The sequence below is a fragment of the Polypterus senegalus genome, chromosome 4 (genome assembly GCF_016835505.1).
Source record: "Polypterus senegalus isolate Bchr_013 chromosome 4, ASM1683550v1, whole genome shotgun sequence".
Classification (NCBI taxonomy): Eukaryota; Metazoa; Chordata; class Cladistia; order Polypteriformes; family Polypteridae; genus Polypterus; species Polypterus senegalus.
Genome location: NC_053157.1, coordinates 251,985,659 through 251,998,281, shown reverse-complemented (window position 1 = coordinate 251,998,281; position 12,623 = coordinate 251,985,659). Strand labels below are relative to the sequence as shown.

General features: G+C 46.4%; 1 protein-coding gene across 1 annotated transcript; it reads right to left on the bottom strand.

Annotated features, from left to right (window-relative positions):
• Positions 1–1,279: 1,279 nt before the first annotated feature.
• LOC120528493 (E3 ubiquitin/ISG15 ligase TRIM25-like) lies at positions 1,280–3,135 on the bottom strand. Its single transcript, XM_039752672.1, has one exon. It carries the CDS (start codon positions 3,015–3,017, stop codon positions 2,583–2,585), a length of 435 nt encoding a protein of 144 aa, XP_039608606.1. The 5' UTR covers positions 3,018–3,135; the 3' UTR covers positions 1,280–2,582.
• Between the last annotated feature and the right edge of the window lie 9,488 nt (positions 3,136–12,623).

Sequence of the window (12,623 nt, the reverse complement as noted above, 5' to 3'; positions counted from 1 at the left end):
ACTCATGGGCTCTGTACTGTTTGTGCAGACACACACTGTGGCCACCTAGGACTAGGATGTCTGCTCCATCACATAAATGACTTACCTTGCTTCCTTACAGGTTCAAAGTCGTCTTTATCTTCCAAAGCTGGCCGCGCCTTTTCAGACTATGACTAAAATGGCCGCTCCTCTCAGACTACAGCCAAGATGGCTGCTCACTTCCATTCAGATGACAGCCAAAGTGCCCGCTGCCTATCAAACCACACACAGCAGGTACAGACGAGAGGACAGAACTTCCAATAACTACGCTACATCACAGGGGTACAGGAAACGGTAAAGGGGGTGGGACTTACACCTGTCAAATTTTTGATTGATAATGGTGCCATTTTATAATACTAACATTCATTCATTCAGGACTTGCTTTTAAAAGTTATCATCAAAGTTCTGGTCTTTCAGGAGGTTAGATGGATCGGTTGTTGACTAGTTATTAAGTATCTAGAGCCTACACTTTCATAGCGACATGGATTTGAACACAGATCAGTGGCACTCACTTACAGCTCCTCTGTGTGTGTGTGTGTGTTTGTGTGAGACACTGCTCTAAAGTGACACAAGCCGACTTTGGTTTTCTTACTGAAATTCTCAAGAGACCCTTACAACAGCTAAAGCTTTCCCCTTCACACAGGTCATTACTTTCAGTTATGGTAACACCAATACCTCAAAATCATTCACTGGCTTTATTTAAACTACCGAGTTCCAGCCAGCAGTTCTCAGAATCAGATTAGGTGAACCTATGGCTTGGTTTATGATCACTTCAGGTGGATGGACTTTCAGTGCACTTTGACCTTCTTCATCCTGATACTTTTCTCTCTCTTGGCCTTTTCTCCTTGTGGCTGTGGACGTGTACTTCAGGTCACAGTCTTTGAGGTTTTACACACACACTGGTCCTCTTTTGCTGGCAGTAAAATTTACAACTACTGGTAATCTCTGATCACTTGATTTCCTTCTTCAGTCATTCTATTGAGATACTTTCCCTATCACCTCTCTGTCCTTACCGTCTACTACCACATTAGTCTTAGGATTAAAAGGGATCCTTTGAGCAGGCCCGCACCTAGGAAATTCTGGGCCCCAGGCAGCTGGCAGAGCTCGGGCCCCTTTCGTGTTTCAAATTTGTGCGTATATTTCAAAACGCCACTTAAAGGGCGGGCCCCTATCTAGCTCGGGCCCCTGACAAGTGTCATGGTTGTCCAAGAGATTGGTTAACATGTGACTATAACGCCTCTTAAAAAGGCCAATACAAATTCTTTAAAAACACACAAACAAGACAAAGGCCAGCAGGCAGCTGAAGACACTTGTGCTGTGTGTGGCGATTGTCTCATTCATGTGGTCAAACCCGGGGTGTTGAATGATGACACAGTATGGTGACTTACTACGCTTACACCAGCCAGCTGTAGCTTCATCTTAATAAGATGTCAGAGTGTGAGATATTTCTACAAACAGCTGAAGTGAAGCTCACACCCAAGTCAGGGCACAGTTCTAGTCTGCAGGCTGTAGTTTGCCCACCACTGCCTTAGATACTCAAAATAAAGAAACTGATTAGAGCCCAGAGAAACTCGGCTCAGTGTAACGAGGACTCTCAGCTCACTCCACTGCTCATGGATATACCGGGTGTCCCATCCTGGGCTGTTTCACGTCTCGCACCCAATCTCACCAGGACAGGCTCCATCTCCCTACTCTCTAAACTTATAAAATCAGGTATAAGAGATGGAAGAACAGATTTTGTGTTTAACTTTACATTTATAAATCACTTAACTCCTGTTACTTATGTTGTTTGCTTTAAACAGTAAGCCCCACTCACTTTGTTTTCTTCTCTTTCTGTCTCCAGCTCAACCATTTCATGATTTTTATGTCCAGTGTGGTTTTGTGAGAATTTTAATAGTTATGACATTTAAATTTTATTTCTTAAAATAATTAAACACATTTAGCAACATGTACTCTGTAATGTAAAGGCGTTTCCAAGTAGCCTGGGTCATATGAGACAGGATGCAGGCAGAATGTCTTAGGCTGTCGGCAGGAAACCACATTTTGTTTGCTGAATGAGGACAGAAGCTGCCATCAACGTTTGTGCTGACAAAGGAAGGAAGTTAAAATGGAAAAACACACGCGATATGCTGGCAATCAGTGATCTGTTTGTAGGACAAATGTGTGTGTTTCTCCTGAGCATGCTAAGTTATAATCTGCTGAGGCTTCTTTTGCCCTGTGCTCGGCTACCAACTGGACGCCACCACTGATGATAAGAAACTTTGTATGAAAGAAGTAATCGAATTTTGTAACTTTTCCTTGTGTATAAAAGACCTGAATTAGCAGAAATGTTGTGTGCATCTTGTTACAGCATCCTGTAATCTGAGTGCTCCCTCGTCAAAGAGAATCAATCATATGTGATATAAACTTCCTCCTCCCTGCTTTCTCTTAGAGGTTCTGGGTCACCCAGGGTGTGATGGTCATCACTGCCACACCAGTCACCACACACATCATGCAGATACACAAATCATCAGTTTTACAGAATATTTCAAGGCTCTTCTGATGTTTCTCACAGAGTTTTTCCTTCAGATTTCTATCAGGATTAACCAGCTTTGGGGCTTCAGGGCGTCTCCTTTATAGTGAGGTTGCAGGTGAGTCTGACAGTAGGAGGCCATGCAGGTTAGACAGGACTTGACTGCTCTGAACTTCTTCCCAGTACAGACATCACACTCCATGTCTCCAGGGCCAGCATAATTCTGAGGAGGAGGAGAACTGAGTGCCGTCTTCTTTAATTTCTTGATGACTTCATTCAGCAGAGTGTTTCTGTTCAGCTCAGGCCTTGTGGTGAACTTCTCTCTGCACTGAGGACAGCTGCATTCTTGGCTCTGATCCCAGTAGTCCGTGAGGCACATCAGACAGAAATTATGACCACAGGGGATGGTGACGGGGTCAGTCAGGGTGTCCAGACACACCGAGCAGGTGAACTCGTCCTGCAATCCACACAGCAGGGCTTCAGCCATTGTCAGTCTGAGGAGAGGCAGGCAGAGAGAATCAGTCAGGAAAACAAGGAAGTGACTTGTGAAGAAACAAAAGTGAAAGTTCTACTTTCCACTAACCACTGCTTTGATTAAAATGGCCACCAATTCTTCATACTTAACTCAACTTGCATGTTCTGTATATCAAAATGAAGGGCAGACATTTGTCTTTCTCATATTTACAGTACATCTGGATAAGAAATTGTTTTGTATATTGTAGTGACCCGGCAGCCAGCGCTGGCGGCAGGATGCATTGTGGGTAATTTATGTAAAGTTTACTGTTGTGTTAAATTAGCAAGGCAATCGAATTTTTTTTCCTGTTGTAATTGTTGTATGTGTTTGTGTTCAACTGGTGGAGTGGGTTTGGGTCATTGCCGTCCGGGGTTATTAAATTGTAAATAGTTACCATCAATGAGAAAGATGGCTTCATTAATGACCTTCGCAATGGCTTTGCAATGAGATTGAGCTTTGTTGTCTGACTATCTGCTCTAATAAAGAGATACAACAAGACAGAGCTGTGTATTGCTAAGATTTCATCTAAGCAATTATTGCCGAGACACTCTGAGTCGTGCGGTGTATGAGACACGAGTGCTCGCTACTTAAAGAGCTGGGTATAGCTGCGTGCATAACGCTGGCAGTCCGCTAGCAGTCCGCTAGCCGACAGCTTGGGAGAAGCGCACGGCAGAGTTCAGCTCTGAAAACTTTAAGACTCAACCACGGGTCGCTACATTGGTGTCAGAAGTGGGAGACCAGGCTGTTTAGAAGATGCCGTCATGGAACAGAGTCTTGAAGAATTAGAGTATGTCATCTTAGAGAACAGCGTTACGTTAGAGCGCCTGATCAGCGGAACTGTGCGGAGAAAAGAGGCAAACTGGCCTGATGGTGCCAGTATTCCCCGGACAGTGTTACGATCTTCTAGGCACAACCAGAATGAACCTTCAACTACCGCAACGATACCTCAGGTTACCAGTTGGCCGGTCCTCTTCTCACGGTCACCTGCTAAACTAAGCGGATTGACGCCCTTAGAGCCCTACCTTGCACAAGTAGATCTGGCCGCCCTACACAATGGATGGAGCTGCGAGGAAGCTGCGACACACTTGGCCCTTGCCTTGGAGGGTCCCGCACTTCAAGTACTCATTGGTCTGCCACCGGAGGAGTGTCGTGATCTTCAGGCTCTCACCGCTGCTCTCACCCGTCGCTTTGGACAGAGAACCTCAGCAGAATACAGCAGAGAGAAGCTGACTAACCGACGTCGGCGTGAAGGTGAGAGTGTAGGAGCCTTTGCAGCTGACATCAGGGTATATACACGAAAAGGTTACCCTACTTTCTCGACAGCAGTGAGGGAGAAACTCAGTCTTCATGCTTTCCTGCGGGGCCTCACACCAGAACGTCTTCGCCAGCATGTCTGTCTATCGTCACCCCGAGATTTGAGCGAGGCACTGCAAGAGGCTGAGCAGGCTGAAGAGGTGCTACAGGCTGAGTCACCGACAAGACGAACGCCACGACCGAGTCGACTTACGAGAGCAGTTGAACGAAGGGTGGAAGAGGACCTGTCTGAGGTAGTGGAGGTCAGTCGCGCCCAACCAACATCAACCCCCCGACAGAGACAACGAGTAGACCTCTGTTTCCGATGCGGAGAACCAGGGCACTTTGCCAGGGACTGCCCTGCTCCAAGTCCTTTGCCTCGTACAACATCACTGCCGGGAAACGACCTCGGAGTGAGGCCATGAGGGGACCCTCGCTCCGTTTTTCAGCACCCCTCCACGATGACTGCCCTAAAGTGGGGCGCTGTGGGTTTTCCACTGGACTGTACCTAGACTGCACTATTGACGGGCGGCCATGCAGTGCTTTAGTGGACACGAGTCCACTATTTGTTTGCTACAAAAAGGAGTGTTGCCCGAAACCGCTGGTCCACTTCCCAAGGACTGGACACCCACCAATAGCGAACTGCGCACTGTTACGGGTGAACGGACAGTAATGCCCGGAAAGAAACTGTTATCTGTGTTGGTAGGGACGAGCCAGACCAGCCACGAATTCTGGCTTGCTGACATTAAAGACAAGTGCATTATTGGGTTGGACTTGTTGGCCCACTGGGGAGCACGTGTTGATGTGTCAAGGGCTGTCCTTTGCCTTGGTAATGAGACTGTGCCGCTCCGGTCGGGCTGGAACCATCCTGGAAGGACTGCCAGCGTGGATTCACCTGGACACCACTGCTCACCGGCTCCCAACCGTTGTTCGGAAGTTGCAGGGATTCAAGAGAACCCCCAGGAGAGTATTGCAGCTCAGACAAATGTTTCCAAATTGCTTTCATTACACGACCCCCCGTCAGCTGAGACAGTTGCCGCTGTAGAGGAATTGGGCCGTCGAAGTGGTGAACATCTGAGCACGCCACAGCAAGAGCAACTTCAGCACCTATTGAAAGACTTTGTGGACATTTTTGCGGCTTGAGAGGAGGACTGCACCAGAACCTCTTTAGTAAAACATCACATTGACACTGGCCACGCCGCTCCCATTCGTTTGCGCCCCCACCGATTGCCTCTTGCGAAACGACAAGCTGCCGAAGAATTGATTTGCGAGATGGTAGCTAACGACATTATAGAGCCTTCGGACAGTCCCTGGGCCGCACCCATGGTCATGGTGCGGAAGAAAACGGGGGGTTGGTGCCCTTGTGTGGACTTTCATAGATTAAATGCAGTCACTCGCAAAGACTCATACCCACTGCCACGCATCGATGATGCATTGGATTATGTGGCTGGATCCTGTTGGTTCAGCACCTTGGACTTACGCAGCGGATATTGGCAAGTAGAACTGGCATCAGAGGACCGACCCAAAACTGCATTCACCATCGGACAAGGGCTGTGGCAGTTTAAGGTAATGCCGTTTGGACTTTGTAATGCACCGGCCACTTTTGAAAGACTAATGGAGCGGGTCCTAAAAGACATTCCCCGAACCCGCTGTGTGGTCTATTTGGATGATCTGTTGATCCATGCCAGAGACTTTGTCCAGGCTGTGCACAATTTAAGGGAGGTCCTGATCGCCATTCGTAGCGCCGGGTTGCGGTTGAACCCCTCAAAGTGTAACCTTCTTGCCCGACAGACCCAGTTTCTAGGACACGTAGTTAGCGAGAGTGGGGTGGCTACAGACCCAGCGAAGGTGGCTGCCGTGAGCAACTGGCCCCCACCAGCCAACATCACCGAACTGCGGAGCTTCCTGGGTTTAGCCTCATATTACAGGAGGTTTGTAAAAAACTTTGCAACCATTGCCAGCCCCTTGCACCGGCTGACGAGTAAGGGCCAACAGTTTGGGTGGACGGAGGACTGCACAGACGCTTTCCAACAACTAAAAGCTGCCCTCGTCAGCGCGCCGGTCCTGACTTACCCTGACCCCAACCAACCTTTTGTTGTGGACACTGACGCTAGCAATTTAGGGGTTGGGGCCGTACTCTCCCAGAAGGGGGAGACCGGGGAGAGAGTGGTAGCCTATTACAGCTGCAGCCTCTTTCGACCGGAAAATAATTACTGCGTCACTCGGCGGGAACTGTTGGCAGTGATCCTAGCAGTACGGCACTTTTGGCCCTACCTATTGGGCTCTAGGTTCACGCTTCGGACTGACCATGCTAGCCTCACCTGGATGTTAAATTTCCGGCAACCAGAGGGCCAGGTGGCAAGGTGGATGGAGATCCTCCAGGAATACGATTTCGAGGTACAGCACCGACCAGGACAGCAGCATGCCAACGCTGATGCCCTCTCCAGGCATCCATGCCTCATCAACGAGTGTCGATATTGCCGTCGACAGGAAGAAAGAGGTCTGGGGCCATCATCAGCATCAGCAGGGCTAGATGACACTGATGGAGTAGGGGAGCCGTTCACCACTGACCAATTGAGGCAACTGCAAGCGACCAAGTGCTAGAGAAGGTAAAGGGCTGGCTGGAGACCCAAGAATGTCCCGACTGGCAAACCGTGTCTTCCCAGGGGCCTGAACTCAAGCTACTACACTCCCAGTGGGGCAACTTGGAGTTGCACGATGGCATGATCTACAGACGGTGGCAAGCATCAAGGGGGGGAATTGACCGTTTACAACTTCTGGTTCCCCAGGCTTTGCGCGCCGAGGTCCTCCGATGGGTTCATGGAGCAGCTGGATCCGGACACTACGGAAATGCTAAGACAGTGCGTCGGCTGCGGCAGCGGTTCTATTGGCCCGGGTGTCGGCAAGATGCAGAGCTGCATATCCACTGCTGTGACATCTGTACTGCGCAGAAAGGACCTGGCCAACGCTCTCACGCGCCATTGCAGCAGTACCTTGTCGGGGTACCCATGGAGAGAATTGTGGTGGATGTACTGGGTCCTTTTCCTGTCACCGAAGCCGGAAACCGTTTTGTTTTGGTCGCGATGGATTATTTCACCAAATGGCCAGAGGTATGCAGTTCGGATCAGAGTGCCTCCACAGCAGCTCAAAGATTAGTGGATGAAATGTTCACTCGATTTGGGGTTCCGGAAGAACTGCACAGTGATCAAGGGCGGAACTTCGAGAGCCGTTTGTTCAGGGAGGTGTGTCAGCGACTGGGGGTGAGAAAGACCAGAACCACCCCCCTTCACCCTCAAAGTGATGGACTGGTCGAGCGTTTTAATCGCACCCTGGCCACTCAACTTACAATCCTGACCAGTCAACACCAGCGAGACTGGGACCAACATTTGCCTCTGGTCCTGTGGGCATATAGGACAGCCGTACAAGAGTCAAGCCAGTGCACGCCAGCGGGGCTGATGTTCGGGAGAGAACTTCGCACGCCAGTGGATTTGGTGTTTGGCTCGCCCCCTGAGCCTGAGATTGTTGGTGGGCCCGAACTGGACTATTTTAGGCGGTTGAAAGAGCGTCTGGACACCGTTCATCAACTGGCCAGGGAGGCCCTAGAGGGAGCTGGAGCTCGCCAGAAATGGGCATATGACACCCGGGCTCATGGTCCGACGCTGAAACAAGGGGACAAAGTGTGGGTGTTTTGCCCACAAAGGAAGCGGGGACTGTCTCCTAAATTGACTCACCATTGGCAGGGACCTGGAGAGATTTTGGACAAAATTTCGGAGGTAGTTTTCCGAGTCCGAATGCCTGGACGGGGCAGACGGGTGGTGCTGCATAAGGACCGGTTGGCACCATACCACCCATTGACCCCAGTACAAGAAAGACCTGAGAATCAAAGCGGCTCTCCAACCTCCACCCTCGGTGCCGAGACAGACATTGACAGTCTCAGGACTGAGCCTGACACGAGTGAGGGTACATCAGGCAGGCCGAAGCGTGTCCGTCGCCGGCCAGGACATTTGTTCGATTTTTACTGTGAAGATTAGGGTTGTGGGGACACTAACCCTCTTGGGGGGGGCTGTGTAGTGACCCGGCAGCCAGCGCTGGCGGCATGATGCATTATGGGTAATTTATGTAAAGTTTACTGTTGTGTTAAATTAGCAAGGCAATCGAATTATTGTTCCTGTTGTAATTGTTGTATGTGTTTGTGTTCAACTGGTAGGGTGGGTTTGGGTTATTGCCATCCGGTGTTATTAAATTGTAAATAGTTACCATCAATGAGAAAGATGGCTTCGTTAATGACCTTCGCAATGGCTTTGCAATGAGATTGAGCTTTGTTGTCTGACTATCTGCTCTAATAAAGAGATACAACAGGACAGAGCTGTGTATTGCTAAGATTTCATCTAAGCAATTATTGCCGAGACACTCTGAGTCGTGCGGTGTATGGGACACGAGTGCTCGCTACTTAAAGAGCTGGGTATAGCTGCGTGCATAACGCTGGCAGTCCGCTAGCCGACAGCTTGGGAGAAGCGCACAGCAGAGTTCGGCTCTGAAAACTTTAAGACTCAACCACGGGTCGCTACAATATAAAGGACAGTACATTAAGTTGCAAATTTCAATCATGTTTTAACCAACAAATACATTGTGAATAAAATTCTTTTAAGTCTAGATTTGATAAATAAACATAATAAAGGTGATGAACAATGTATTGTAATGACCAACAGGATGGGAGTAGTGAGGGACTCGGAACTGGAAGTTTTATTTTGAAGAAACAAGACAGCACTCCAGCTACACCCCAGACTTTTTTGTTGTTGTACTCCTTCCCAAAAGTCCTTTTTGTGCCAGCTCCTAATTAATTCCCGCTGCACTCTGCCTCTTCTTCTTTCATTTTCCTGAAAGTTCCCTAAGGAGTCTTCCTTTCTCTTGCACATCTCACCATTCTCTATCTTGTCCCTGGACCCACCTACTCACCTCAGCAGCCAATTGGCTGCTACGCTGCTCACCCCTCAGCTCCTCGTCCCCGGAGTAATACAAATCTTCATAGCAGCCGAGCAGGCATGTTCACCGCATTGATCTTTTAACTCTTTGGGGGCTGAATATTTTTTCCAAAAAACAGTTTCTGAAAAGCAATGGTTTTACACAGAAATCAATATAAAACATCTGTTGCTGCATGCTGTAGCAGCCAGTTTGCCAAGAATATGTGTCAGGCTTGCTGCCAGGCTGTCTTTGCGTGGCTGGGTCAAAGTCACAGTGCATTGCAATCTGGTTTCTACCTGTTATCATTGTTAAGTGGCAGTCCTCCCTGGCGAACGTTGTCAGTACAACGATTAGCTGGGGACCAATCAGCTGAAGCTGGAACCTAACATTCGTTTTCAGTCACTTGTATCAAAATCTAAGTTCGACAAGTCATAGTCCAGTTCAGAGATAACAGGCAAAATGTTGTCCACGGAGTGTTCACTTTGATCTCTTGCCAAATGTCAGTGCCATTTTTGCCATTGTTTGCGCTTTGCTACTCACACGAGAGCAGGAAATCTCAGTCAAACCAATGAATCTAACTTTCCTTCTAGCAACGAGAGTCCAACTAAAACAGAATGGTTGGTTTTGTCAAAGTTTACGGTTGATTACCATTGTCAACTCCTCCTTTTAACAAAAGTCGACATCAGCCCTGAAAGAGTTAAGAGCTGAAACAGATGGGGAGGAGATTCTGGACTGTGCAAAAGCTAGAAGGCCATCAGGGGGTCTGACGGCTCTGGACAACACTGGAATAAGACCCTGGGAAGATGCCTCATCTATTGGTTTGACCGACTGTGGCTCCCCACTTTGGTATGAAGTTAAGCAGTCCTGATGGAGATAAACCCTATTCCCACCATGCAGCAATTTGCACCCACCACACACCAAACTTTCACAAGTGCCCACCCAAGAAATGTCCAGCTTAAGGGATTTTCCTTTCCTTCTTTCAGGGCTCTAAACCCAAAATACAATCCGCATTCTCAAAGGCTGCTCCTTGTGGTAGAAATTTAATATCCACTGACAGATAAAGAGCTTTATGTTTACTTGTGATGTTTACCCCTCGGTATTTAAACTGATCTGCGATGATAAAAGGGAAGGTATCCAATCTAATATTGTGTGCTTGAGAACTAACTGGAAAGAGTAAACTTTTAGTCAACTTAATTCTAAGACCAGAGATCTTTTGAAATTCTGTTAGTGCTGTTAGGACTGCAGGTACAGTATCTATCTATCTATCTATCTATCTATCTATCTATCTATCTATCTATCTATCTATCTATCTATCTATTTTGTGGGTCTGATATATACAGTACAGTAATATCATCTGCATTGAGAGAAACTTTCTGTTCAAGTCCTTCTCTAATAATCCCCTTTATTTCATAAGCATTTCGACAGTGAACTGCCAGTCACTCAATGGCGATTGCAAAAAGCAGTGGTGACAAGGGGCATCCTTGTCTGGTACCACATTCTAGTTTAAAGTAGTCTGAATTAATGTTGTCAATACAAACTGAAGCTTCTGGATTGGTATACAGTAGTTTGATCCATGCACAAATGTTCGGGCCAAACCCAAATTTCTCCAATGTAGTGAAAAGGCAGTTCCATTTAATCATATCAAATGCTTTTTCTGCATCCAAGGATAATAATATCTCTAGGGTGTTTGACTTTGAGGGTGAATTTATTAGATTAAACAGGCGTTGAAGATTGTAAGCTAAATGTCGGCCTTTAATAAATCAAGTTTGATCTTGTCATATTACCGAAGCTAGCACTTTCTCCATCCTTCTAGCTAGGACTTTGGAGAGTATCTTAACATCATTATTCAAAAGTGAAATTGGTCTGTATGATGCACATTGTAATAAGTACTTATTTTGTTTAGAAAGACAGTAATTCATGCTTGGCGAAACGTTTGAGGTAGAATTTTATTTTTTCTAGCCTCTATAAATGTTGCTAATAGAAGGGGAGCAAGCTGAATGGAGAATTTCTTATAAAATTCAGCAGAGTAGTCATTAGGGCCTGCTGCTTTCCCACTCTGAAGTGACTTTATAGCATCTAGTAATTCTGATAGTGCCAGAGGTTTATCCAATTCCTCTGCACTGAGAGTATCTATTTGTGGTATGTGTAATGTATCCAGAAATGCATTAGGTTGTTTCTTGCCTTCTATAATCTCAGTAGAGTATAAGGATTTATAGTAATATCTAAATGTGTGCGTTATATTTTTATGGTCAATGATTTTTTTCTCTGTTTGTTCTGGTGATTGCTGAGATTGCATTACGAACTTCTTGCCTGTGGATTTGTTGTGCTAAAAGCTTATTAGCTTTCTCTCTGTGTTCATAATAATGATGTCTTGATTTATAAATGAGTTGTTCAGTTTCTTTACTTGTTAACAGGTTCAGTTCTGAAGGCAGAGCCTGCCTTCTCATTTGAAGTGCCTCACTTGGACACCTGCAATGTTCTAGATCTATTCTAGTAATTTTGTTGATTAGCTCTAATACCTTCTTGGTTTAAATTTTTGTGGGAAAGATATAAGATAATCTGTCCTCTTAAGAAGGCATTCAGGGTTTCCCAGAGTGTTCCTGCAGAAACCTCTGATGGTGTATTTGTCTCTAAAAAAATTGATTTGCTTCGATAGAAATTCTGTACAGTTCTCGTCTGCTAATAAAAGTGAATCTGCGAGATGAGTATGTGGGGCATAGTGCTTTTAGCTCAAAAATGAAGGGGGCATGGTCAGAAATAACAATAGTATCATACTTACATGATTAAAACGTAGGCAAGAAGTTGTTATATATAAAGAAATAATCAGTTCTTGAGTAGCGATGATGCACTGGTGAGTAGAAGGAATATGTTCTTGAGTTTGGGTTTAGAAATCTCCAGGGGTCTAATAAGCTGTGGTCAGTTACAAACTTTGTAATTGTCTTTGCCAGTGTTAGACATCATGGTTCATTCTTCACAGTCTTCTGTATTTTCCAGTCTCCTCTGTTATTATCACCTGTTCATTTATTTTTGGCAATTCTTTAGCCCAGTGCTCTGATGATAATGCATTTTGATCTCCTACCATATTTGTCTAACAGATTACTGCCTGACAATGGTGACATCTTCTGGCTGCGTTGCAACTGCCACTTGTTGTGTTGTCTCTGACTTGTAAAATACGCAGTTTCATGTGTGACAGTAATGCCCATTCTTACCAGACTTGCCTTTTCTCCAAAAATTCTCATTAGCGCAAAAGTAAGTGCCATCCATGCTGTTAATGCCAGCTGCCTTTGCTTTGTATATAAACACACTTAAGTGTCCAGCAGCTTA